The sequence below is a fragment of the Drosophila melanogaster genome, chromosome X (assembly GCF_000001215.4).
Source record: "Drosophila melanogaster chromosome X".
In the NCBI taxonomy this organism is placed as follows: domain Eukaryota; kingdom Metazoa; phylum Arthropoda; class Insecta; order Diptera; family Drosophilidae; genus Drosophila; species Drosophila melanogaster.
The window spans coordinates 12,057,032-12,084,982 of record NC_004354.4 but is presented as its reverse complement, the minus strand read 5'-3'; the positions used below and the strand labels follow the sequence as shown (position 1 = coordinate 12,084,982).

The window sequence follows — 27,951 nt, the reverse complement described above, 5'->3', positions numbered from 1 at the left end:
CTTATTAGCATGTTCTAATTCTGTGAGTGCCCATTTCTTTGCGGATTTGCGTTGCTTATTTTTCCAACGATGTTTTTCCTTCCTTTTTTTTGGGGGGGGGGAGGGGCTGTTCAGCACTTGAAATCGTTATCAAATTGCCGAGCCTCTGTTGCTCCCCCCACCACATCACCAAATTTCTTTTGTGTCCTCGCTCTTTGTTTGTGTAGGTTGAAAAATCAAAATTTTACACTCGGCTACACATTTCCAAAGGCTACCGAAAGTTATGGCTAGAAGGCGGCCGGGGAACTGGGACTACTTAGGCCATACATGCAAAAGTATCTGTACACTGGCGAAAAGAATCATGCACAGGTTTAAAAAAAACCAACTTTAATACTATATAATTCTTAGCTACTATTTCTCGGCTTTACTAGAAACTCCGATTTCAAAGCCCCGCGAATTTAAGTCGAATTAAGTTTCAACATTTATTCGCAGTGTATATTTTCGTATTTGCTTATGTTTTTTGCGTGTGTGTGCCTAAGTGCGTGTTTATGGCGCAATAAAACAGACCCTAACAGGCTTGCACACAAAGCGCAGGAGGGGGGGGGGGGTGACTTTCGGAAGGGGCAATGGGGGTGTTCATCCGCTCCGATGGGGATGGGGCTCTGGTAGCTAGATGCTCGATGCTGGAAGCTGGAGGCTGGAGGCTGGCGGCTGCAGGCTGGAGCATAGACATAAAGCAATCGCGTTGACTGCTCTTGCTGTTGCATGTTGCCAGAGCCAAATGAAGCAGCCAAAGCGAAGCCCAAAAAACCAAAACTCAGACCCAGACGGAGACCAAGGAGCAAATGCACCGAGAGAAATGAAACGTTATGCCGTTATAAATTAAATCAAATGTAATTAATGCAACTGCATATAACAGGAAAACAAAGAGTAAAGTTACAAGTAATGTTAAGTATGTTGCCTGAAAGTATGCAACATAAAATTATAGTATTTATAATATTTTTGTTTCAGTGCCTTTTAGCCAGACGAATTTGCTGGCCAAAAAGAGCAGCCTGAAAAGAGTTAGTGGAAGGGGTAAGGGGGGGGGACGGTGGATTGGCAGGGCGGAGAAAGAGGTAAAAGTGCCGGAGACAGTTGGAGGGAGACAGTCAGCCAGCATCTTTCCGCTTGTCTGCGGCGCATTTATGACTTTACCACCGAGCCTCTTGGCTTGCATAGCCTGCATATAGGCGCACAGACATATGTCTTATCACAGACACACAGATGCCCACACAGATACTCACACAGATACTCAGATACTCTCGCACACACACACACACACAGCGAGAGAGACACACACAAAGGCGCACAGACACACTCACATGGCTGGCTGCTGTCAAATGCCATACTAAACCGATAATCCAATCATAAGTTATAGTCAAATGAGTTTGCTCTTCAATAAATTTTCGCCTCTTTTTACCCCTTGATGTCTACTTCATGGCCAAAATGAGTGTGCCCCTCACCGTTCGCCTCCCTCTTAGCCGAGTCCTGTTGCCAAAACGACTCTGTCTCGAGGAGCATCACTTTGAGGCGCTTTCTTCCACACGAACGCAGCCAGCAATTAGTAGAAACTCCAGTGCGAGGTGAAAAAAACAAAATAGCGAGCGGATCGCTTGAACAGGTAACAGGTGAGTGCCCCGTCAATAACGGTTATTGGTCTGTGGAATGCCCTCTCTTCTGGCGGCATTATCGTTCAATTGGCCATAGAGAAGAGAGATAGTTAAGAGATGTCTAAAAGTATGCCACAATAAATAAAAAACCTATTTATACACTCAATTCAATGACCTTTTCTTTTGCCATGACCCAAATTTGCGCAAGATTTTACGTTTGTAAAAATTAAACGGTTAAAAACTCGCTAATGATGCTAATAATGCCAAATGATGTTTAATTTTTTTTCTGAAAATGTTCCATTAATTTGGCCATCTTTTCAATCTTCGAGTGTCTGGATTTTTATCGAAAATGGTCCATAAGCCCATGGTCAGTAAAATATGCTGGCGCATACAGAGGACGTGCATATGCCGCGGATTGTTGCCTTTGTCATTGCCATTTACAAGGATGTCCTTGCCACCACATTTGCCCACTTTTCCGCCGGATTTTCACCATTCTTGCCGCTTTTTTTTTCTCTCGCTTTCAGAGACTGCTGTTGCTACTGTTGCGCTACGTCGTTGGCTTTTATGCGTGTGTGTAACAACTATTAGAAAGGAGTAGCAAACAGAATGGCACAGGAGCAACAGGAGTTGCTGGAGAGCGGGGGACTCTCCATTCCCATTCCCATTCCCATCTCCATGTTCATACTCATCCACATACCCCCAATTTCCTTGTTCAGCGCCACGCGCATTCTTTCTTTCATTCTTTGGTTCTTTCTGACACATTTTTGGCCTCGCCCTGTGATACACTGGAAAAAACTAACAATGCGAATATTTCATATGATGAAGTAATGTTTAATGAACATTTCTTTTTCTGATAACTATGGATTTTCTTCATGTTTGAAATGGAACATTTTCATTGCCAAAACCTTTAGCTGCTTTAAGGTCCTTAGTGAAAGTTCTTTGACTTTTTTTGCGGTGTGGCAAACGTTTATGATGTCCTGCAATTGTCCCATTTCGCATGTGGCGGCCACATGTATGCGTGCATATGTGTGTATGTGTGGGTATGCGTGTGTGTCCCTGTTCTTTTGTTACAACGATTTTTGCGCAATTTCTTTTGTGCTTTGTGCAGCCGACGCCGACGCCTCCATTTTCCATTGCCGCTGTCATAACTGTCGCTCCGCAGCAGCAGCAGCAGCAGCAGCAACATTGCTGCTGAGCACATGCAATTAGTGCCAAATGTTTCCATATTTTTGCAAAAACGGCCGGAGCAGGTGGAGCAGCAATGCTGACCACAGCATTCAACAGCAGCAGCAGCAGCAGCAGCAGCAGCGGCAGCGGCAGCAGCAACATTGGCCAAAGGAGCAGCCACTGGACCAAACATCAGCAGGACCATGGTACGGATGGGGCTTGGATTGGTATGGTTTGGGCAAAAATTCTGGGGTAGAGTGCCTGGACGGAAGGACCGACAAAAAAAAAATGAGCAACATTTTGCCCGTTTCATTGTTGCCACTGCCGCACTCACTCACACAGGTTACACTCGTAAAAAGGGACGAGCAAAGTGAATGGGTGCAATTATTGGGAGAAGGTAGTAGCACACCATTTGGATGCTCTGAGAATGCTAAAAAGACTAAAAGAGATGTTTAAATTGACAACATTTAAATGGATTTTCGCAAGTTATGAAAGCATGTTATACACATAATAATATTGGTTTCCCTTTAAAAATGCAAATCTATAGATGCTTAGTTGTTATAAAAAGCTCTCTAAGGTTATCAGTCAAGAGTGTCATTCTTTTAAATGCCATCCTAGCAGAGCTTACTTCCTTCGTGCAAGCTTGCCTTTTGGCCGTTGTCCTTATCGATTGGCAATACCCTTTGTTGGCAGGGTATTTGTGAAAGTCAAAATATTCAATGCCTTGCCGGCCATGTCCGGCCGGATAGAACAAAGTGGCAGGAGTGCAAGAAGTGGCAGGATGGCAATGAGTGACGGGATCAGCGAGGAACGTGGTCGAAGTAGCCGGCTGTCTGTGTAAGCGGCCGTAACATTTCCCCACCCACCCAAACACACACAGCACCTACGCTCTCCTTTTTGATCCTTTTTCCTCTGAAAGTGTGTGTGCGTTTGGTTAATTATACATTTTGCATATGTATTCCGACCGAGCGGAATTTGTCGTGTGCCCCACATGAACCTGTTGTGCACATATCCGATTTCGCCCCGCCACGCCCACCGCCCACACTGCCAAACCTTTGTTAACAATATGCGTTCGAACATTTTTTGGACTCTCTTCGCGCGTCATTGTCATCTACATGTTGAACACATGCTGCAAGTGAGGTCAATACAATAAGAGCTAAATAAGAGTTAAATATTATTAAAAAATAAGTAACATTTAAGTAACTAAGTAACTTAAGTAATTTAAAACGAACAAATGGCGATTTTTGCAAGGGATTTAATATAAGAAAAGAACATAAAAACAGTTCCAAAAGCCGCTAAAGTAATCTCGAAAGATGAGATAGTTAATATCAGGCTATATTCAATTCAAGTCTTAAATGGTTGCTTCAAACTTTTCTCCTTTTAGAAAGCCTAAAAAATTGGTACAATTTTGCTGCCTGTGTACTGCAGCTAATTAATTCCAAGTAATTGAACCGTATTACTCGTTTGGAATTTTTAATTTTACCACTTTGCCAAGGCAAACACGCTCTTGGATTCTGGATTCACTTTTCTCACATATTCCAGAAGAAAATGGGACAGAAGCTGCTGCAAGTTGATTATTGTCCTTTGTTGCTGGGGATCGCAAGTCATTATTTATGATGCCTGGCATTCCATCAATTTGTTTGTTTTGTCACGCTCTGCTGTGTTGGCTTATTAGGCGACCATTGCCATTGCCAACGCCCATCCTGAATCCTTTTCGATTCAGTTCCCAGTTTCCAGAACCCAGCTCGGAACACCCAGTTTCCAATTCCATGCTCATCCCCATGAAGGGGCGGATTCGCACTCATTCCTGCACTGCGTTCTCGTTGCAGCGATTTTCAACGTTTAGTCTGTTGCATCATTTATCATGTGAAATGCGCCAGACACAACAGCAACTCAGATCTGGAGGTGGAGCACCAGCACCAGCACCGGGAGCACTGGAGCAGCCAATCGGGGAGCCAACACCTCCAACTCCAACATTTGGCCACATTGTGCCCCCTGCATTTTCCAACAGGAGGAGCAGCACTGCAGGAACGGCGCCAGCTGCACTTGCATTGCAATCCGTCCGTCTGCAGGCGATGGTCAGAGCCAGAACGAGAATCAGAACCAGGTCCAGGTTGCAAGGACCAAAGGATGCAAGGAGTCCGGCAAAAGCCATAAAAACAAGTGCAAATGCAATTTGAAAACAAGAAAGTTGTTCATGCTTAATATTCAGACTTTCGGATACCCGCCAATAGAAATTTATTTAATAAGATATGAATATATACATCATCACTTTATGGTTTCGATCTTAAGATTGCAGCAAGCACTTTGATCGCGAATAAGAAAATTCCTTCATTCATATCCATCTGCCTGCCAACCACATGATCATGAATGCAGCATACCCCTTGTACGGGGTATTATAGTGAGCCATGGATGAGCAGGGTTGCAGACTGGCAAACGGTATTTGGTAATTAATAGGCCATATAATGATAAACGATACGAGTGTGTGTGTGCGCCCATATCGCCCATATCGCCCATATCGCCCAATTCCCCCGACTCCGCAAATTCCATGATTTAAATATGGCGCATGAAATGCAATAAACAAATAAATTAATTGAGCCAGGGGGTTTTGTTGTTTCCACCTAATAGAAAGAAATATGAAGTGATAGAAACGCCTATCCACCACCACCACCACCTCCCATCGTCATCACCGCCTCCATTCTATTAGTTAGTGCGTTGGGCCACCCGCATGCATTGAACTGGGAAAATTTAATTGAACTGCCCGCAAATGCAATGACCGCAGGGTCGTGGAGATGGAACTATTAGCTGGGGATTAGAAGGGGTCAGGTCAGTTCAGCAGTTCAGTTCTGTTGGGTGGTTTGCAACGGGTTTGGACTGCAAGCGGCAGCCAAGTGCCATGCATTTGAATGAATGCGAATGAATGGGAGGCGCTTTTTATGGCATATATATGTATAGTAGATATTTTCAACTGCAGCTGTTGCGAAAATATTTATTTGTATTTCGAGTTTCATGTTGTCCGGTGCGGTACGATTCGGTACGGTACGTGCCATGTGTGAAAGTCAAATCTATGGACATAGAACATACACATATGCAGATACAAATGCATATACAGCCACAGGCTGTAGTGATACTGATACAGATACAGGATACATATACATATACATCTACAGCGATGGACCACAAAGGCTAAGAGATAAATAAATCATTAGAAAATAAATAAAACAGCAGGCAAATAAAATGAAAACAGCCATTGACACTGGCGATTGCGATTTGCATTCTCCTTTGATCCTTTATCGACTTCAGTGCAGTTGTTTTCATCTCTTTCTCGCAACCCAACTGTCTCTGTCTTGCAGCTGAATCACAATCAGATAATTATTTCCCATTTGCATTTAATGCAGCATTTGTGTCCGACTTTTGAATATATCTCGTCGAATGCATAACTGGCCAGGTTATCGTTATCGCCGATTAATCAATACATTTCATTTGTATAATGAAATGACCAATTATCAAATAGGCTTTGATCAAATTTATAACTGCTTAGCAATTTAAATTTCTAGCTTTAATCGATACACCATTAAACTATTATATTTGAAATTTTGTAATATCTTAGCAAATATTTGCGCAGTCATTTTAATTTCTCTCTATTTTGTAATTAGCTATTAATTCCCCAATTTCTTAACAACTTTTCGCTCATGTTCATCCGCACAGCTGCAAATAATGGCTCAGCCCTAAGAAACCCTTGCTTTCACTATTCCAGATGATCATCCCTCAACCCGCCCCATTGGGATATACTTAGTCATCACACTCGGTTTTACGAGTTTAACGATGCACTACCATTTAGCCAACACTCCGTCATTGTTGGCAGTGTCGTAAAAGCAATTTTAATTGAAATTATGATTAAATATAAACGAAAAATAATATCAACTTTTCAACTCGCTTAATAGTGGCCCATATAAACAATCGAGCTTGCACACTCACACACACACACGCACACACACAACACAAGGCCAACATTGATGCGGTCTAAGCCAATTTTTATGAGCTCCAAGCCCCGAAACCAAAGCGAAAGCCAAAAACCAAAGCCAATTGCTATCCCGAAAAGGCCAAGAAGGCGATTCAATATGCTCACCAAATGTTGCTGCTAGCAGGCACTGAGAAAAATAATGAACACTCAATGATTTACCAACACTAGTAGTTTTAGATAATTCATTTCATTCTTTGAATACGAAATTATTTGGGTAAAATAAAAATATTATTCTAAAGATTTATAAAAAACTTTTTTGATTAAATTCTTACAATTTTAGATATAAAAAATACCATAAAAATAAGTTTCGTTTTTGAATTCAATACTTTTTCATGCTGGAAATTAAAAAGTATTGAGCATCAAATGAAATATTTATCTGTTAATATCTGTTAATATTTTGCAGCTTAACATATTGATTAGTTGTTTCCATCATATTCTGGCCACATTTTTGTGCAGTGCCCATGGTTGATGGTGGTCGTATAAGGATTTTATGGAGTTTATGATCTGGCCGCACATAAAGCGCTATTCCTTGTGCGCGCGCGTCTGTGTGTGTGAGTGTGGCCTTAATGTATGCTTTTAATTAATAAGTGTGCGTCTGTTTATGGTTGCATACCCCCCATATACATATATCCCTATACACATACATAGATGTTTGGATATATCCATACAGTTTTAGAGCGAACATGGCCGGCTATAAATGTGCGATGCCCGCGTCTGTCAATAAGCCCATCAAGTGCTTTCTGTAAATTAATTTCATGCTCATCACGGATGTTGTTATTGGCTTTTAATGCGTCCTTGGGCGTCCTGTAAGGCACACACACACACACATACCTCCCACCACTTGCCAATTTTTGCGCCATATGCGCCAGCCATAATGACGTCATCGAAGGGTAGGATAAATGCAAGAAAATTATGTACTCACCACTGGCATTTCGAAGTGCAAAGTTATGACCGCAGATTTTCGTAGAAATGCTTTAGCTTTATGTGCCATGCTTAATGTGCCATTTAGCTGAAATTGATAAGAATTCATAGAGTTTTATTCACTTGGAAATGTATAAATATAAATATAAATAAATAATAAATATAAATAAATAATAATAATAAATATAAGTATAAATTTGTAATGGTTCCTGAAAATTAATGACTTATGAAATTATATTGAATTTTTTGTGTTTTATTCCCTGTTGTGATCATTTTGTAAGATCTTTAAATTCCGATTTATTACCACTTTTGTTGGTCTTTGGAGTATTGGTAGTAAAATGGGGAATCCTGAATCGTGAATGGCAGGCTTCTTAACTCATTGCCACCGCTGTCTGATAATGATGATGATGCATCATTAGGTTGACTAATTTTAATTACGCCGGCGCCTAAATTGCTGCTATCATTTTTAATAATATGCCGTGTCTGTGTCGCTCTGCATCTCTTTCTCACACCCTGCCGCTGTCTCTGTCACACCAACTCGTGTCGCCTCTCTCTCTCTCTCTCTCTGTGTCTATCAAGCCCTCTCATTCTGCCACCCTGTCTGTCTTGCCGCCTGTCCTTAGTTAGTGTTAACTTTTGCAAGCGGCAGCTGTTGCGAGCATCTTTCCAGTCTTCGTCCTTTGCCACTTTTTGTTACCCTTTCTGAAGGTGCTTCAGTTAGTGAAAGTGTTTACAGTTTCTGTCCTTTTCAGTTTATAATATGATATAAAGCACCACTTAGATTTGATTGCAGAAGGTGCATAATATAAGTATATATATACCTTTATAGATAATTTCAATATTGTCATAATTGTTGTATAAATTTGCCTGTAGTGTAGCTCAATCTTCGGCTCGAAACTTTTAGCTGCATGTCCTGGCCGACCAAACGACTTTTGCCCTGTCTTGATGCCTGGCACGGCTTCGTCTGCCATTCAGTGAGAGGGGAGGGAGGAAGGGCAAGATAGGGGGTGGCAACGAGGGGGGTGTTGCACAAAGCCAACAAATTATGCACTCACACACACACATACAAATGGGGGGGTGGTGCAGACAACTGCGTCGCTATTTGAGTTATGTACCAGTATGTATGTGCAAAGGAGCCGGCACATGGCAATGCCATCCGCACCACCACCGCCATCCCCTTTCCACGCTCCCCTTTTTGCAACGCCCCTGCACCACTTGAGCTGTACTTTTTTTTTGGCGTCCTTTGAGGACCCGGCACTTGCAACTAGCGACTCTGTGCCAGGTCTGTCCTTTCGGCCCGGCTGACATCTTCTTACTCCATTTGGGCGCGCTGTCGTGTTAATTTAGCGCGAAATATTTGACAAGATGACGCGATGCCACAGTCCCTGCGCCCATTTGCACCCCTCGCAATGGTGCACAGGCAGAAAAAACGGGTCACTTGTGCAGTTCAGTCTTTTGACTGGCTTGCAAATACGTTTTTTTTTTCACTTTGGCCAAGGACTAAAACATGGACAAACTTAAGCTCTCTCGTGCAAAACTGCTTTTATTGCGTTAATAGCTACTTCATTTCTTGCAGTGTATGCCAGGACAGGCACTCTTGTCGACGGCAGTAACGATCGAACTTCAGTCTCAGTCTCGCTGTCTGTGCAACAGACACTCATATCGATTTATAAGATGCCACACACTCCTGACATTCGATAGTGACTCCACTGTCGTGTCCTGATGTCCCGATGTCCTGATGTCCCGATGTCCTGATGTCCCGATGTCCTGATGTCTCGATGTCCTAATGTCCCAGTGTACCGCCCCAAAAGTCCTAGAGTTGCCGTGATTGAGCTGCGCGGTCGCTTTAAGTGATTTGCTCTCTCCAGCTAATTCGCAGACAATCCAACGTAAAAGCCGCAAGTGACTATTGACAGTTTGAACAAGGACTACACGAAACTTGGTTCTGGATTCGAATCAAGAAGATCACCAAATATATATTATTGAAATACTCAATTATTAGCGAAACTCTTGATTTTATCGATTTATTATGCCATTCTTTTTAAGTTAGTAACCAATTCAAGTGACTCGAAAGTTTTGATCGCCCATGCCATTTATGATTCAATTCAATCTATGCCTATGGCCACAAATAGTCGAGTAATTTATCGTATAAACTGCATTTTCAAGCCAAACTACTCACGGCCCAAATCAGCCGCATAATCAGCGCTATCGCCATCATCATCGGCACTATCATTATCATTATCATTATCATCATTGTTCCTTGTCGCGTCGTTGGGGATCGAAGGTTGTCGTTTGCTATTGGGGGGGTTACACGGGTTATTGAGGGTTACAAGGAGGTTACAAGGTGGTTACAGAGGGAGGAGGTTCATAGTAGGGAGCCAGCCAACGACAGACAGAGTCATTTATAAAATTTCCACCCGAACGTGTTAAATGGCGTCAATATTAAAAGTTCAAATATGACGCTGACGATGACGACGCTTGGGGAAAATGGGCAAGGGAAAATGGTTATGTGCGGGTGCATGGACGGTGACTTTAGGGGTTCGCGGGTCTAGGGCGTGATAAAATCGTAGGTTTGGCCAGGCAGGCAGACTAACATATATAGACGGCAAACGAATCAACAAACGTTGAAGCTATTATCGTTGTCGCAACATCGCACAACTACAGATACAACTGCGGCGTAACATGCATGGGTGTCTCTGGTCTAAGATAAAGGGGGTTCGTAACTGAAGTCTAGAAAGGGATATTTGCACTTTTAGAAAATAATAGCTACAAATCAAAGTCTTGAAAGTTCAAAAGCAGGCAATCATCTTGTTTTAAAGAGTATCCTGGTACCTTTATGTCTTGTCTTAAATGTAGTACTTAAATATACGAGTTTAGATCCCTTCTGCGAATGCCACTGCATACACACACACATATGGCATATGGTCCTTGTTGCTATTGCTCTTGCTGCTGCTCATCATCATCTTTTGGCGTTAGCAAGTGCTTGGCGGCAACTTCTAATGGCGGCATTATGCCCGCCAAACTCCACCCCCCTCCCCAAGCCTTATTCTGCTCATGAGTGTGTGTGTGTGTTTGTGTGTGTGTGTGTGCGCCCTGCGCAAAATGAAAATGAAACTGTTGCAAAATCCCATAAAACGGCCAAAAAGCTTTTGTAAATGACGCCAACAGCTGTCGATGGCAAAGCAGACAACGTCGCCGTCCGCCCAATTTGCCAAAGCACCCACCCACTCACTCATGAAGCCCCAAACACCCCCCCACCCCTTCGGAAACACCCCCTTCGTTGTACCACGATTGACATCTATGTGTGGGTGCACCGCTAAAAAATACTTCTATTTGAAATGATCGCTTTGTCTTAAGGTTTTTAAAACATTATAACATAGCATAGTAATACATAGTAATACTGAACTTGCCACAATAGAAACATTTGTATTCGATTTCAGATTATGTAACGCATATGTGAAATAATTTATTAGACTTAAATTGTTTTCAATACCAAATTGTTTTCACTGCTTAATTGTGTGTTAGAAATGGGGGTTAGATGGCGCTGCTAGTGGTGAGTGGGGCATCGTGAAGGTTTTTGGCGCGTTTTAATAAAGCGACAATGACATTTTATGAATTTTCCACTTTGTTCTCGGTCCACGCCCACAATACGCCAACCCAACACCCCCTAACCCGCCGATGACACCACGATGCCAGCCCCTTTGTGCTGTTTTCATTATTTGTTTGTTTGCCGAGAACCACAGACTGGCGGCCGGTTGGAATCCAGGACTCCAGGACTCCAGGACTGTAGGACTCCAAGACCAGGACTTCCAAAACTCCAAATGAATTGACATTGTCTGTGTATTCGACGGCTGGTTCAGTGTGTGTGTGTGCCGTGGGTTGGAGGGGGCAAGCCCCCGTGTGTGTTAGTGGGTGCTGGTGCCTGGGTGTTGCACAAAGGCGTGTCCCAGTGTGCCTTTTGATATCGGATTTCATTTATAATTAGCTGCAAAGTTAACGGTTGCCAGCCATACCTTGACTTGTGGTTGGTGGTGGCCCCGGTCAAGTAATTTGCTTGTCAGTTGGGTTCCCGGGGTTACTTGGCTCACCAGATGGATGGCAAGGCTGCCATGGGGCTGCACTGCAGGTGGTGGAAGCTGTCCAACGGCCAGGAAGATGTCGTAGTTTAAGTTAAAAGAATCTTTAAGCAAGGCTTTTTTTCCAATATTCTAGCCCCTTTCGATTGCAAGATAACTTAAAATTTAAATTATATTACCATTTATAAATGCACATGAGTAAAATTGTTATTATTATTATTGTTATATATAAATATATATCTATATAAATTTATTTAATAGCTTATAACATCGTTATCAGTGTGAACATTCTATAATCCTCCCATGCATTGCGGTAAGTCGATGATCAATTGTATCGATCGATAGCAAGCTTAATCTATCGGCGTAAGCAGCGTAGCTCTCATAAAACAATAACATTGAGAACCAGTCATTTCAACCACATTGCTTTGGCTTTGCCATGGCCAAGATATTGCCCACCGATGGCATCTGGATACCGGAGTCGTGCAGCTTTCCGGAGGATGTGATGATCGATATGATGGAGGGACTATTCCGCGATGTGCCAAACCTAACGCACAAGGAGTACCTGGCGCTGGCCGACCTGCAATCTAGATGGATGGCGAAGCTGGCCAACCGACAGCCGGAATCGAATCCCCTGCCGCCAAAGCCAAAGAAGCGTAAGAAAATCGCTCCAAAGAAGCAGGACCAGCCTGTCGAGGAGAAGGGCAGCGAAGTCGACATCTACGATGTGGACGACAACGAGATGGTCAACAATCGCATCTACATTCCGCGACTGCGTTCCGCTTGGAGAGCTCGCTATTTCAACATTATGATGCGCGCCTTTGTCATCAAACGGGGACTATTGAATAAGCACATTAACTGGCAGATTCTCGACAAGATCATGGCAGCCCCCGACGCAGAGGGACAAGCCGAGCTTCAGGCGTTTGTTGACAAAGTGGTCGCAGGCCAGGAAATGTAGTCCTTACAGCCTCCTAGGATAAGCACCCAAACACATAGATATGTAAATTCAAAATATCAATTGTTTACTCAAATTAAAAATAACAATTGTATAATCAAATCAACCTTTGTAAAATCATACCAATTGAACATAAGCATAGGTGTGAAGCAAAACCAGAGCCAATAAACCATACGAATGCCATCGTCTTCTGTGGGCCAAATCAACAAACGTTTTCCCAATTTCCCCATGAACGGCTCGGTGCCACACACCGAAACATGGGAGAAGTTACAAAGTAAATTCCACGCCCGGTTGCCAAGTGGTAGTCCAAATTAACAGCTAATTACGTGCGAATGAGAGCTACCCGGTTGGGGGATGTGGTCCAAATGTACTGGCTGCGAGCAAAATGGAAAACGGGGCAGGTCACAACGAACACGTACTAGCAACTAAATGGAGAGAAAGCGAGACAGACACCGAGTCAAACAACATTTGAATACGAAATTGCCCTTGAAAAAAGGGTTGCCAGCAAAAAAAAAAAAAAAAAAAAAACAATCAAAAAAAGTACAAGATATTCCAAAAGTCCCTGCGAGGCGAGAACAAAAGTGACAAATTAGTCAGTGGGTGGGGGTGTCAGTGGGAGGCAGTCGACACTGAAAGCGTTAAAATTGAGATGGGGTGCGCCAAAAATATCCACTCGGAAAACGTTGAACTTACATATATAATGCAAGACAACTTGGTCGTTAGACCGGGTCTTTCTGTATTCTTTCTGGTCATTACAACATAATATTGTGGCGGTTGTCATAAGGAAACTTTCACAAATCTGCACACGTAGCTCGATCTCTTTTTGCATAATTACCAGCCAAGTCAAGAAACAATAGGTAGAGGTATAGTAAGTATACATTATCATTTTTCTTTCAAACTTCAAATTGTATAAAATCTGTTCAACGTTTAAGCAACTACAATACGGCAAGTCAGAAAAGAAAAGTTTTATTTTGCTTAGATATTTCATGTTTTTGATCAATTTTCTTGCATTGTTTCTCTATATATATTTCAATTTGGAATATGGAAATGTGCAAATACCCTTAGTTGATTGTATTGAATATTGTATTGTATAGTTGATTGGATTGAATATCTAAAGTTGTTCCCTATTATGTATTTTTTCAGCTGCCACTGTGTGTGGTTATTGTCGGTTTGTAGATTTGTAAGCAATGACTCTGGTCCTTAGGATCCAGAATCCAGGATCCTTAGGATCGGACTTGGAAAATTAACGCCCCAAAAAGGGATTGTGTCGTTAAATGGGGGCATTTGCATTTCAGCACCCGGTTTAATGGGAACTGAAAAGTTCTCCGATGTTTTATCCAGATGATTTAACGGTGAATATTCCGAACGTATTCGGTATCTCCCCATCGTGTTCGATGCCTAATTGTACCCCAAAGTACAGGACGTCGCCAACGTTTACTTCGCACCAAGAACTGCCGATTCGCGTCGGCCAATAGTTAAGAAATATGCCATTATTGGTTTCCTGCGGAAGGCATAAACGATAACCATCGGTTGCACCATCGTAATACGCATCTTACCATCTCCTTAATGAAAATGTCTCCCTGATTAACGTGAATAAGAGCATGATATCTCGACATATAGTCGTACTTCAATACCCAGGTGCAAGAGGAGTGGCGCCCCAGAATTTGGATGCCCTCGTTCAAGTTAATCCGATCGCCAGTGAGCACGTGTTCCAGATAGAATGTCATTTTTCCCACCAAAACATAACACTCTTAAACTTGAAACGAAATGTTCTTCTTCTTCTTTAGAGTCTTTCAAACTAACGCCGCAGTCAATTATCGATTGTATTCGATAAATTTAAGTACTAAAGCATTGTCCATGTGCTTGTGTGGTATTATAATACCAAAATAATATATATTAAAATATATTTACATGCAATATTTAACATTTTGACTTTTTATACATATGGCATATGTAAACATACTTAACGATGAAATGATTTAATTGACTTGGTGGTATATAAACCAGATGCCTTGTAATCGATAACTTATCGCTGAGAATCGTGATCGGATCGCTAAATATCATCGAAGCCCAAACAATAACAAGCAAAGTTTAAACCAATTTGCATGGTAGCTTTTGCATAAATAATTGACTGAATAACTGACTCCGCTCCGGCGTAATTAGCCAGAATTCATGGAATAGAATCCCTTCACCAAGGGATGACAACGCTGCCGAGGCCAAAAGTCAAATACCCGGACCAAATGCAGTGAGCCAAAAATAATGAACTCCAAATGAAGTAGAACAAAAAGAAAACACAGTGTTAATTATTCATATTTCATTAGCGCACAGCACAGAAGAAACTCAGGTGAAGGCGATGCGATGCGATGCGATGGCAAAAGGCAAAGGCGTGTGCCATCTAAAATTTATAAAAATCAAAGTAAGCACTGCGAGCGCAAGGAGAATAACTTTCTGATGGCCGATCACTGGTATACCCTACATATATGTAATAACATCATATTAAATTATCTTATCTTTGCAGAATTGGAAAGTTGGGTTATGGGAATGTGGCACGCAAATCGTGCAACCAATTCTTGGAATCTTAAAGCTTAACTGCATACTTTTCAATAGTTCAATCTTTATAAAATTTATAAATAGTTCGGGTTTTCAGTTAACCAATTACAAGTTACAGAACCAGATAGTTATATAATCCTTCTCATAACTATATTCTACCAAATGTTTCCCTTTTAATTCCTTATGAGAATTTGAATAGATATTTTCCGACTAGTCTTCTAATAAGTTAAACAAAATCTGCTGAACTTTAAAATAAGATTCATATCATTTCTGTAAGATGAGCATAAACATTTCATAGAGCTTACAGTGCAAGCCACTCGACAAAAGTAAGCGACTCTGCCGAAGGAGTGGGATGAGAAAATCGAGGAGCTGGAGGTCAGCTCCGCAGCGAGTAAAACAAAAGGGAAATGTCGAAAAGGAATCTGGATACACATCATCATTTGTCTTGGCGGCAAGATGGCGGTGGCCACCAAGGCAGCGGAGAGTGGCTCCATTTAGGCCAGGCGCACATTGATGAATGAAGTGCGTAGTGGCTATAAAGGCCAAAAGGCAGGCAGCATTAAAAATGCACACGCAATCAGAAAATGCCCCACGACGGCCTCATAAGCCGAAGTCTGAGGACTCAGGACGCCAGAGCCCAGAACCCGGCACTTTCGACTCCGTGCCCCAATGCGAACCAGGTGATGGATCAGCGGCCTCAGATAAGACAGGCGAAGAAGGACAAGAGAAGGAGAAGTTGCAGATGGCGATGGAGATGGGGCTGAACGCAGAGCCATAGCCAGATCCAGAGTCGGGGTAATGAGTGAGTTGAATTGGGGCGGCTGCCATCAAATGTTGTTAACCCCTTTTGAGCCGGGCCTCTCGCCGTGGAGAAACAATTTATAATTTGTTTGAGGGCTTTCAGCGGCCTTTCAAGGCAATTACCCCGCATCCGCATGGCGGACAGCAGGATCTGACTTTACCTTTGGCAGACCAACTGCGAACTTTGGCACCCAGATTGGTCAGGATTCGAGCCCACTACTACTGACTGGGTCATCCTGTTGGCCATTCTCCATTTTCACGCTGTGATGTATTGTGAAAACGACGAGCATGTTTCCTTTGACGGAACACCTTCATTTGCACTGAACCGAAACGAAGCAACTTCTAGCTATGCCAACATGTATACAACTAACTATATATTGTATATTATCAATCTTAAACTCATAGCTACTATGAATTCAAAATCCTAAACCATAAACTATATTTTCATCATGAACATCTTGATGATTTCCTTAAAGTGTACCACACCAGTGAGTGAAAACGTGATTGTTGACCCTTACGGAGATATGCACAGATTTACCATTGACAGGAAAAGGACTTTCGCTCATTCCTGCCTCCCAAAGGATAAGAAATTGTGCTGCCTTGCCGGCAGCTACTTATGTACCAGTCATTTGTGGATCTGTATTAAAATTCAAGCTCTTTCATGCTATTAATATTCCATTGCGTATTCGCGCGAGAATATATTCCATTTTTAATAACACGAAACTTTATGAAAATTTTATAAATACAAGGCAGCGATGTGCAGGAGTAGCTGTTGCCAGATTCCTTGACAGTAGCGAAAAGAAAACGAAAGCTCAAAAGTCAAAGGAAACAGGGGCGAAGTCACTGGGGCCAAGGAACCCAACCGAACTGAACCGAACCCAAACCCAAAGCTGGATAAATTGCGCAATGAATCCGTTTTGGGTGATGGTGAAAAGTCGGGTGCACACCATCGAACCAAAAAAAAACCACCACACCCTACCTACCCAAACTTGCTCGAATGAAAACAAAAAGTGGATAAAAAAAAAAAAACAATTGAAATGTGAATATTAAATATACAAGTACAAGTTGCCAGTTAGTGTGCTCCCACCATTGTTTGTTGCAGCACCTTGCAGATCCACAACAAACACCCACGCAGCCACCTACTCATCCAACCCAACCCACTTGACGGCGAACTCCCCGCGGCGTCATTGTGCTTCCTGGCAGGCGGCAGTGGAAAATGCCATTTGATGGCATTTAGATGGGATCGCTGATTGATGTTACCGGCTTCTCTCCGTGAATTCCCAAAGCCAGACCCGTGCTCGGTCAGTTGGATTCCGTGGCGTTGGATGGCTGCTGGCGTTTGGAGTACCAAAGATGGGGAGGGGCTTCGCTTCGGTTTCGTGGGCGCTCAAGAAGTTGGCAAAAGGTGGCTCTACGGAAATCGAGTAAGCGGAAAGCGGTCTTCAGCTGGCATTAGTGATAAGGTGGCGTCGGATGAGTGCCCCACTGTTTCTGGATTGCTGGAATGCATAGTACTTAGCCGGCATAGTATAAATTTCAATTGAAATCACTACAGATGCTGGAAGATACTGCTCATCAACTTTCCCGTAAAAGTATGTCAATCTAATAGAGCTATGGAATAGGGTCAACTTGGCCATACCGGATAACTAAATCTTTTAGCTAGCTGCGCTATTATTACATGGACATCCAACCCATACATATATGGCTAACTGTTGTATGTGGTACGTTTACCATGGCTCCGGCGCATATGTGTAATGCATGCAACGAGGCACATTAATTAAATAAAAATTGATTTTCCAAGCGCATGAAATGCAATCAACGGCCTGGCTTCAAGTGGGTCCGTGCGCGTCCATGTGGCCGGGATGCCGGCCTGGATTCCATACGCTATGGACTATGGGACCCCGGAATTCCATGCTCCATGCTCCATGCTCCATGCACTCTGCTCCACTCCGCCGTGTTGTCAAATGGAGTTAACAAAGTTTACGCTTTTTGCGCGCCGCTGTCTCATTCTGCTGGCTTTATTTTTTTGTCCTGCTGCTGCTGCTGTTGTTATTTTTTTTCTTTTTTGGTTTTGTCCTTTATTTTTTTGTGTGGCTCCTCGTCGTTTTTTGTTGCATCGTATGCATAAGTATATAATGTGCAGCTGGCCGGACATGGATGGGTGAATCTGTTGGGCAAACGGGTCCAACAGCCATGGTGCTGTAGTCATGGTGCCCGTCGCCGGTCCGTTTCGCCTTTTATCCGTTTGGCCACAACGGCGGCAATGAGTTTAATGTGCGCTGTCGCTTTTTGGCCGTATTTAAACCACAGCAAGTCATCAGGCAAATTGAATTTTCAACGTATGGTCGCACATTGCGTTGCACCACTCCGTGTCACGACACCAGCTCGCCAGCCAGCTCATCCTTTTTTTTTTTGTTTTTTTTTTGTCGACCTCGAACTCGTGCTGTGTCCTTAACCCTCTAGCGTTGCCAATTAATTTCAGATCTTATCGTTAATTAAGATTTCACTCAACTTATAAGTACTCTGACTTAAATGCTGTCTATTTTGTTGTAAGCTTAAGCTTAAATTACTATGGCTAACGGCGATTAGATCATTAAATATTCGAGAAATATTTGTTTCATAACTTTGAATTATATTTAGATGTAGATTAGATATAGATATGTTTAGGTTTAGGCTGTGGCCTCTTTTGTCGTCGGAGGGTTAAAGCCTTGGCTTTCGGTTTCAGTCCGCAATTCTCGTGTCAGTGGCTGTATAACATTTCCATCTCGCTCTTATCAGCACGGTCAGCGATGGTCCTTTATATCCCACACCCACACCCCAAAACTATATACATATATATACATATATATATTTATATACCCGTAAAGCTGCAAACCCCAAACCCATTGCATTTGCTTGCTTCGTTTCTCGTTACAAAATTACCCACGATAAAAATTGAATTACTTTGTCGTCGTTGTCGTGGTCTCCCCGCTTTTCGTTCCCGGCAAAGTGTTGGGCTTGCTCTTGACGCGCCCATGTATCCGCTCCTCGTTGATCCTTCTCACCGTCCTCGTCCTCGTCCTCGCCCTGCTTAGACGACACTGAAACTGTCGCCGGGCCTGGTCCTGTGTGACTCCGTCTAATGATAAATGAGCTGCAATGGATGACAGCGAATCAACTTAAGTGTATTGCTCTGCTTCACTCCCTCACTCTCTCTCTATCTATATATATATGTATATATATCTCCCTATTTTTACTGGATCTGGTATCCCGTAGTTGGGGGTCAGGGACTCCAGTTCCGGCTCCAGCTTCAGCTATATCTGCCTTTTGGCCTCCACTGGAGCCAGCCCAATGCACTTTCCCCTCAGCGCTTTTTTGCTCCTGTTTACATTTCACTTCAAAATTGTATGCTACACTAAATATTTAGATAGGAAAAAAAAAAAAAAAGTTGGCAAGTGTAAGTGAGATGCTTTAAGGAAGCGCTGCGGAAACTTTGTTCCTCCAAAGTTCCTTCACTCATTATGCGCCATCGAGAAGGATTGGAGGCATAATCAGCAAATTGTTAGGAACAAGAATGATGACTGGGCGAAACTCAAAAAACAGCTGTGCATTAAACGCATTTGAATAGTTTAAGCATTGCAAGTGTCCAGAGTTTTTCGATTTCGATTTTATCTTTGAAGATCGTAAAGAAACGAAATCTTCTAGATAGAGTATTTAACCCAAAATGAAACAATCGATTTGCCAGATTTTCATAAAGTTCAAGATTTATTAAGGAAAACAAAAAATGATAGATATTTAAGTTTAAGTGCAATAAATTAGATAGGACCCAGGAAATGGAGATAGAATATCATTGCCAATATTTAAGTGCAGTTGATTGTGGCATCCCACGCCAGTTCTATTTCTCGAGACAACGGGCCTCATCCTTGGGCACACAGGACTGGGTAAGCCAGTCGAATCGCTCCTTCTTGTCGCAACGCAGGTGGGCGAACTTATGCTTGCCGGACTTCTTGACCTCGCAACGGTAGTATTTGCGGCAATCACGGACATCCGGATAGACGTCGTCCTCGTCGCACTCGTCGCCCTTCTTCAGCTTCTTGATCAGATCCTTGACGTATTGCTTCTTCTCCTTGGAGCTCGGCTCGTCGTCGCCATCGTTGTCTTTCTGGGACTCGTTGTCCTTCTCCTCCTTGGACTTGTCCTTCTTGTCCTTGCTATCGTTGTCCTTTTTCTCCTTGCTGTCCTTGTCGTTCTTCTCCTTGCTGTCCTTCTCTTTCTCCTCAGAGCTGGGCTTCTTCTGTTCCTGCTCCTTGGATTGATCCTCACCGGACTTTGGCTTGTCCTTGGACTTCTCGCTGGAAGCTTTGTTGCTGTCCTCAACGGAGGCATTCTCGTTGGACGCTGGTACATTGGCTGGTGGTACTGGAGCAGCTTGCTCTACGCTTTCGGCGGTCTCAGGATTGCTGTTTCCAGGCTGTTGAGGATTCTGCGGCTGCTGAGGATTCTGCGGTTGGACAGGAGCCTCAGTGCTAGGAACTGGCTTTGTTGGTCGCCAGCTGTTCACCCAGCTTTGCCAGTTGGGCCAGAAGGGATGGGGGCGTTGGGGCGGGTTGACGATGCCATTGATTAGTCCACTGCCAGGAGCGCCTGAGCCATTTTGTCCAGGAAGCAGGGGCCTCCAGGTCGGTGGCACGATTGGAATGTTTGGTCGAGGATGCCAAGGCCAAGAGCCAGCTCCGCCAGGAAGTACAGGAATCGATGGTACAACTGAGCCAGCTGGCGGATTTGGTCCCAGAACAGATGATCCAGGGGAGCTACCAGCGGGAACATTGGAACCAGCAGGGGCTCCACCAGCGGGGACATTGGAATCAGCAGGGGCTCCTCCAGCGGGTACATTGGAATCAGCAGGGGCTCCTCCAGCGGGGACATTGGAACCAGCAGGGGCTCCTCCAGCGGGGACATTGGAGTCAGCAGGGGCTCCACCAGCGGGGACATTGGCATCAGCAGGGGCTCCTCCACCGGGGACATTGGAATCAGCAGGGGCTCCGCCAGCGGGGACATTGGCATCAGCAGGGGCTCCTCCAGCGGGGACATTGGAATCAGCAGGGGCTCCTCCAGCGGGGACATTGGAATCAGCAGGGGCTCCTCCAGCGGGGACATTGGAATCAGCAGGGGCTCCACCAGCGGGGACATTGGAATCAGCAGGGTCTCCACCAGCGGGGACATTGGAACCAGCAGGGGATCCTCCAGCGGGAGGGGATCCTTCAGCAGGAGAACCAGGAGCGGCAGAAGATCCATCAGCTGGAGCGCCAGGAGCGGCAGTTGTGACATCAGCAGGAGAGCCAGGAGCAGCGGAAGATCCGTCAGCTGGAGCGCCAGGAGCGGCAGTTGTGACATCAGCAGGAGAGCCAGGAGCAGCGGAAGATCCGTCAGCTGGAGCGCCAGGAGCGGCAGATGATCCATCGGCTGGAGCACCAGGAGCGGCAGTTGTGACATCAGCAGGAGCGCCAGGAGCAGCGGAAGATCCTTCAGCTGGAGAACCAGGAGCGGCAGATGATCCATCGGCTGGAGCACCAGGAGCGGCAGTTGTGACATCAGCAGGAGCGCCAGGAGCGGCAGATGATCCATCAGCTGGAGCGCCAGGAGCGGCAGTTGTGACATCAGCAGGAGAGCCAGGAGCAGCGGAAGATCCGTCAGCTGGAGCGCCAGGAGCGGCAGATGATCCATCGGCTGGAGCACCAGGAGCGGCAGTTGTGACATCAGCAGGAGCGCCAGGAGCAGCGGAAGATCCTTCAGCTGGAGAACCAGGAGCGGCAGATGATCCGTCAGCTGGAGCGCCAGGAGCGGCAGTTGTGACATCAGCAGGAGAGCCAGGAGCAGCGGAAGATCCGTCAGCTGGAGCGCCAGGAGCGGCAGTTGTGACATCAGCAGGAGAGCCAGGAGCAGCGGAAGATCCGTCAGCTGGAGCGCCAGGAGCGGCAGATGATCCATCGGCTGGAGCACCAGGAGCGGCAGTTGTGACATCAGCAGGAGAGCCAGGAGCAGCGGAAGATCCGTCAGCTGGAGCGCCAGGAGCGGCAGATGATCCATCGGCTGGAGCACCAGGAGCGGCAGTTGTGACATCAGCAGGAGAGCCAGGAGCAGCGGAAGATCCTTCAGCTGGAGAACCAGGAGCGGCAGATGATCCATCGGCTGGAGCACCAGGAGCGGCAGTTGTGACATCAGCAGGAGAGCCAGGAGCAGCGGAAGATCCGTCAGCTGGAGCGCCAGGAGCGGCAGTTGTGACATCAGCAGGAGAGCCAGGAGCAGCGGAAGATCCGTCAGCTGGAGCGCCAGGAGCGGCAGATGATCCATCAGCTGGAGCGCCAGGAGCGGCAGTTGTGACATCAGCAGGAGAGCCAGGAGCAGCGGAAGATCCTTCAGCTGGAGAACCAGGAGCGGCAGATGATCCATCGGCTGGAGCACCAGGAGCGGCAGTTGTGACATCAGCAGGAGAGCCAGGAGCAGCGGAAGATCCGTCAGCTGGAGCGCCAGGAGCGGCAGATGATCCATCGGCTGGAGCACCAGGAGCGGCAGTTGTGACATCAGCAGGAGAGCCAGGAGCAGCGGAAGATCCGTCAGCTGGAGCGCCAGGAGCGGCAGATGATCCATCGGCTGGAGCACCAGGAGCGGCAGTTGTGACATCAGCAGGAGCGCCAGGAGCAGCGGAAGATCCTTCAGCTGGAGAACCAGGAGCGGCAGATGATCCATCGGCTGGAGCACCAGGAGCGGCAGTTGTGACATCAGCAGGAGAGCCAGGAGCAGCGGAAGATCCGTCAGCTGGAGCGCCAGGAGCGGCAGATGATCCATCAGCTGGAGCGCCAGGAGCGGCAGTTGTGACATCAGCAGGAGAGCCAGGAGCAGCGGAAGATTCTTCAGCTGGAGAACCAGGAGCGGCAGATGATCCATCGGCTGGAGCACCAGGAGCGGCAGTTGTGACATCAGCAGGAGAGCCAGGAGCAGCGGAAGATCCGTCAGCTGGAGCGCCAGGAGCGGCAGATGATCCATCAGCTGGAGCGCCAGGAGCGGCAGTTGTGACATCAGCAGGAGAGCCAGGAGCAGCGGAAGATCCGTCAGCTGGAGCGCCAGGAGCGGCAGATGATCCATCGGCTGGAGCACCAGGAGCGGCAGTTGTGACATCAGCAGGAGCGCCAGGAGCAGCGGAAGATCCTTCAGCTGGAGAACCAGGAGCGGCAGATGATCCATCGGCTGGAGCACCAGGAGCGGCAGTTGTGACATCAGCAGGAGAGCCAGGAGCAGCGGAAGATCCGTCAGCTGGAGCGCCAGGAGCGGCAGATGATCCATCGGCTGGAGCACCAGGAGCGGCAGTTGTGACATCAGCAGGAGCGCCAGGAGCAGCGGAAGATCCTTCAGCTGGAGAACCAGGAGCGGCAGATGATCCATCGGCTGGAGCACCAGGAGCGGCAGTTGTGACATCAGCAGGAGAGCCAGGAGCAGCGGAAGATCCGTCAGCTGGAGCGCCAGGAGCGGCAGATGATCCATCGGCTGGAGCACCAGGAGCGGCAGTTGTGACATCAGCAGGAGAGCCAGGAGCAGCGGAAGATCCGTCAGCTGGAGAACCAGGAGCGGCAGATGATCCATCAGCTGGAGCACCAGGAGCGGCAGTTGTGACATCAGCCGGTGTGCCAGGAGCTGCGCTTGATCCTTCAACAGGGGAATCTGGAGCAGTAGTTGTGTCAGCAGGTAGGGTGGGGTCAACTAAGCCGGGTTCGTTAGTAGATTCTTCTGGTGCGTTCGGGTCCAGAGGTGAATTGGGGTCAATGGGGCTGTTGGGATCGACTTCGCCAGGAGCAAGAGTAGTTCCCGCAGGAGCGTTGGGATCTTCTGCTGGTGTGTTGGGTTCAATGGTTGGGTAAGTGCCTTCCCATCCGGGTGCCAATGTGGAGTCCACGGGAGTTGTATCGCTGGGCACCGTCGATTCCGGTTCCAGTGGTGCTTCCGAACCTGTGGTAGTCTCCTCAATGGCTGCTGTAGTTGTCTCGCCGGAAGCTTGGGTGGTTTCAAGCGGAATCTGGGTGGTCTCAACCGCAACCTGTGTGGTCTCGAGCGGAATCTGGGTGGTCTCAACCGGTGCCTGAGTGGTCTCAACCGGAATAGATGGCTTAGTCGGAACAGCGCTGGCTGGTGCGCCCTCGGTGGAGATCTCTACACCGGAACCGCTGTTGGTGGAATCCACTAGCGGAGCCGACTCGCTCACAACGGGACTGTCGGTGATGGTCACCATCTTGGCGACAGCCGCCGTGGGCGCCTCAGCGGCCGACTTGACCGGCACACAAATCTCGAGGCCGTCGGTGACACAGCGGGTGTTCAATGCGCATGGCACCACCGGACCGGTGGTCAGGTCATCAACGCACTGCTGATAGGAGAGTGGTCCCACGCAGACGGCGCTCTTACCACCGCACTTCAATCCCACGGCGGCGGCATGCGCCTGATGGCTGGCCACCAGGGCGGTCAACTGTGGGATAGAAAGAAAGAACCCACCGTGTGGTGGTGGGTTATAGATCGTATTAATGGGGATGCGGTCTCCATGGGATTGGGTCGGTGCACTGTTTGTCTCGGGACCTTAACAATTACACTGTAATTTCTTTTCACTTGCATAGGATACTTTCGATTGATCGCCGAGCGCTTTGAACGTTATCCAAAGTAACAAGAGTCCCGGGAGCTAAGGATTCGATTATGGTTTCGATTTTGATTGTTGCATTTTATAGTTTTGGGGATTTCGTGATTTCGCGGCGTGTGTTGTGCGTATCCAAGTGCCAACCAACCACCGATTGAATTTCAATAAAATACAACTCGTCAGTAAATACAACCAAATAGAACAGCATAAAAAAAAAAAAAACAACAAACGAGTAAAAAGTTCGGATACAAAATCCATTGCGATACAAGTTGCGATTGAACTTGGATCGTTGGATGACGCGATGGCTGCGATTATGCAATTACCACTAGCAACACCAGTAGTCTGGTGGATCGGTTCGTTGTCATCGTGTTCGTTGGATGTGTTTTTGGTTCGAATGAAGAATCGTTACTATCCCCAGTATGCCAGCCTTCAGGGTTTTTATGCAAAAAAAAAAAAAACAATCTCGCTATCTTCAGATCTTGCCAACTTCCCGAGCGAAATCTCTGCTGACGCTGGCCAAATACGCGATAATCGCTTGTTTGCTCTCGCCGATAAACGTTTTGGCTAAACCAATTTATGGTATTGCGGCGCAGGTTATATCTAAAGTTTAAAATATCAACCAAATGATCAAGCATATAAGCGATATATATATATAATTTATAACTTTTAGATGATATAGTAGAGATCAAGCCCATATGAATCTATGTACCATGCACTATATAAACTTGCTCTAATGACTCAGACTTGTTATCTTAGCGTTTAGAACATTTTCTTTTGGCCAATTTGTTTTGACTCTTTAATACGTAATCTTAATCTTGGCCAACACTAATGTCAACGTAAATGTTGATAAAGCGGGCTGCGCATTTCCGTTGACTGGAGTCTTTGCTTTATTTGCCCCCAGCTAGGTAAATAAACATAATAACACAGATATTAAAAGAGCAGACCTACAGACAGGCAATACGAATATACATACATACATATTCGTGAAGTTTCACTCAATCCAATTCTTGGGGTCGACAGACCGCGTAACCCCACGGGTTAATCTCAAGAGTGCAGTTTTCTCGCCAATGACGCAGTCAAAGGGAAATGGTCATGTCCATGGTATTTTTCCTTTTTTTTGTATATCGTTTTAAGATAACGCTTCAGCTGTCCCAAATGCATATCATTTGGGACAGATCTTGTCTAGATTCTGAGCAGATTCCAAAAAATATTGTATAACTGGAGGGGGAGGCCGTTGAAATTTACGATCGCAGGCCGAGTTTTCCAGAGTTCAAGTATCACTCCCAATGTAATCCAGCTAAATTTGCATAAGCTTAGCTAACGTTACATTGTTGTTTCATATTGTTAATTAATTAATTGTAATTGTAATTGTAATTGCCAATTTAAGCCAAAGTGAGAATAGTTCCATGCTTAGCATTATTTTCTATTAAGAAATCCAAGTTTCCACCGGAGACGTAATTACCATATGAAATGCACACCTGTAGTGCACATTATTACCCGGAGGTCGAAAGGTGCGCCCAACATCTGTCATGGATCCCACGAATCCCACTCCCACCACCGGCACCCTTTGAACTTCGAACTTCCCTCTCCGCTGGCCAATTGCATATGCCCTTTGAGCCTGGACTGGCGAATTCCATGAAAATTGAACAATTAAGTGGAATTTGCTTTACTTTTTTTTATTTTTTTTATTTGCCATTAATGCGGTTAAGCCGTGCAACAAAAACGAAATATCGAGTTGAAAGAGAGAAAAAATAAAAAACAAAATAAAAATGGTAAATGCAATGCAGGCGCAGTCAAATTGCGGTTTTCGTGTGTCTAGACAATACAATAAATACAGTTAGCCATATATTTGTATTATCAAATATGTGTACACTGCAATTATATTGATATCATAAATTCCTGTGTATCTCCAGTTATTAGATTGTTTTGGACTTTAAATTATAAAATAAACAATAAAACTCTGTACTTATCACCTGAATGTATCCGTTATATTACTATTTACTTCTATAGTTAGTTATAGTTATAAATTTTAGTTTAATTTAAATTGCAATCTTTGCGTGGACAGTGTTCAGATGTATTTAATATTATGACTGCTGGAGTGGCCATCGATGAGAAACCTTCTGGCTAGGTGTGTGCTAATTCGCTCGAAACCCAGTGGCTTGGAGTGGACCCAAACCTAAATAGGCTTTGTGGTTGCCATCGGGATCTAGGCGATGGATGGTTGGATGGGTGGATGGAGGCAAATGCAAATACGCCAAGGTGGTGGTGGGTCAAATTATGCAACGGCACCCGGAGGGCCCAACCGGATGATGGGACCAGCGATTTTGTTTCCACCTTTCGCAGATGGCGCCCGAGCAGCGGTGAACGCCGCCCTTTGCAGTGGCAGCTGCAGCTGCAGCTCCTCCGTTAATGTTGTTGGCGCTGCGGTCGCGGCTATGACGACGCCGTTGGTGGTTGCACTGCTCTGCGGAGGCTTCCAATTCGCCGCGCCGCGTCGCGGCTCGACTCTCTTGCCTCATTGGCGTTTCACAAAGCGAGCGGCGTTGGCTAAATTTGCATAAATTAACAATGTTTCGCAATTGCAGCCACTGATGCAGCGAATTCTTTGTGGCAGTGGGGCGAGGGACCCGCACAATCCTCACATGCCCCATGCTCCATGCTCCGTGCTCCATGCCCCATGCTCCAATGGCCACTGTCCCATGCGAGTGAGTGTGTGTGTGTTTTGTGTGGGCCAGTGTGCGCGTTTTATTGATTTGATGCTCCAATGCACTTATTATCCCTCAGGCGGCCCCAGCTACTGCCTGTTAATCCCTTGGCGATGCGACGCCATTTGCCACGTCCCTGTAGCCCCCATTTCACCAGCCAGTGACTCCCACGCCCAAATGCACAGTGTGCACGACAGTGAGGAGGATATATACGCATTAGGGTGAGCCACATATCAGCAAAGTTGATCGATTGCGGCTCATTAGGGCTTCATTTATTCCGAGGCTGGCCAATTGCGGTTCGATGGCTGAGATGGCCGAAATTATGACTGAAAATGAGAAGGGGATGCTCAGAAATTCTAGCTTTATTTTGCATGTCGTTAGAAAATATTTGAACTCGATGTTCGAATTCCTTGAAGTGAACGTAGGTGCTATAACCAATTAAGCTTTCAAGATTAGAGGAGCACACATAAGAAT

The 27,951-nt window shown here is 45.6% G+C and overlaps 4 protein-coding genes and 2 long non-coding RNA genes across 7 annotated transcripts in view; 2 read left to right on the top strand and 4 right to left on the bottom strand.

Annotated features, from left to right (window-relative positions):
* The window catches only part of Ten-a (Tenascin accessory), a 291,517-nt gene that overhangs the window by 250,232 nt on the left and 13,334 nt on the right, over window positions 1-27,951 (bottom strand). Inside the window, exon 2 of the mRNA NM_001169259.3 lies at window positions 7,742-7,828. The gene's annotated coding sequence lies outside the window, so the exon portion shown is untranslated. The remainder of the gene's footprint in view (window positions 1-7,741; window positions 7,829-27,951) is intronic.
* Window positions 1-27,951, bottom strand: part of lncRNA:CR43960 (long non-coding RNA:CR43960) — a 72,344-nt gene that overhangs the window by 31,059 nt on the left and 13,334 nt on the right. Inside the window, exons 2-3 of one of the 2 annotated variants that reach the window (NR_073652.2) lie at window positions 19,063-19,252; window positions 7,742-7,828 (exon numbers count right to left, since the gene is read on the bottom strand). This is a non-coding gene — a long non-coding RNA (long non-coding RNA:CR43960). The remainder of the gene's footprint in view (window positions 1-7,741; window positions 7,829-19,062; window positions 19,253-27,951) is intronic. The other variant, NR_073650.2, reaches the window with a different exon arrangement.
* Window positions 12,165-12,975, top strand: moon (moonshiner). Its single transcript, NM_132556.3, has one exon. The coding sequence runs from the start codon at window positions 12,253-12,255 to the stop codon at window positions 12,769-12,771; it is 519 nt and encodes a 172-aa protein (NP_572784.1). The 5' UTR covers window positions 12,165-12,252; the 3' UTR covers window positions 12,772-12,975.
* CG34323 (uncharacterized protein) lies at window positions 13,720-14,546 on the bottom strand. The gene is made up of 2 exons (NM_001103492.2): window positions 14,325-14,546; window positions 13,720-14,269 (listed from the first exon to the last, which is right to left on the bottom strand). The coding sequence occupies exons 1-2, from the start codon at window positions 14,493-14,495 to the stop codon at window positions 14,102-14,104; spliced, it is 339 nt and encodes a 112-aa protein (NP_001096962.1). The 5' UTR covers window positions 14,496-14,546; the 3' UTR covers window positions 13,720-14,101.
* On the top strand, window positions 14,844-17,783 carry lncRNA:CR43961 (long non-coding RNA:CR43961). The gene is made up of 3 exons (NR_123879.1): window positions 14,844-15,013; window positions 15,090-15,233; window positions 15,287-17,783. It is a non-coding gene; the product is annotated as a long non-coding RNA:CR43961 (long non-coding RNA).
* Muc11A (Mucin 11A) lies at window positions 19,839-25,188 on the bottom strand. Its single transcript, NM_001298221.1, has 2 exons — window positions 25,096-25,188; window positions 19,839-24,610 (listed from the first exon to the last, which is right to left on the bottom strand). The coding sequence occupies exons 1-2, from the start codon at window positions 25,135-25,137 to the stop codon at window positions 19,994-19,996; spliced, it is 4,659 nt and encodes a 1,552-aa protein (NP_001285150.1). The 5' UTR covers window positions 25,138-25,188; the 3' UTR covers window positions 19,839-19,993.

Excerpts from the sequence above, each read along its gene's own strand:
- moon (NM_132556.3), top strand. The coding sequence starts at position 12,253 with ATGGCCAAGATATTGCCCACCGATGGCATCTGGATACCGGAGTCGTGC.
- Muc11A (NM_001298221.1), bottom strand. The coding sequence starts at position 25,137 with ATGACAACGAACCGATCCACCAGACTACTGGTGTTGCTAGTG. Across the intron at positions 24,611-25,095 it reads GACTACTGGTGTTGCTAGTG|TTGACCGCCCTGGTGGCCAG; the intron begins GTAATTGCATAA and ends TCTATCCCACAG.
- CG34323 (NM_001103492.2), bottom strand. The coding sequence starts at position 14,495 with ATGACATTCTATCTGGAACACGTGCTCACTGGCGATCGGATTAACTTG. Across the intron at positions 14,270-14,324 it reads ACATTTTCATTAAGGAGATG|GAAACCAATAATGGCATATT; the intron begins GTAAGATGCGTA and ends TGCCTTCCGCAG.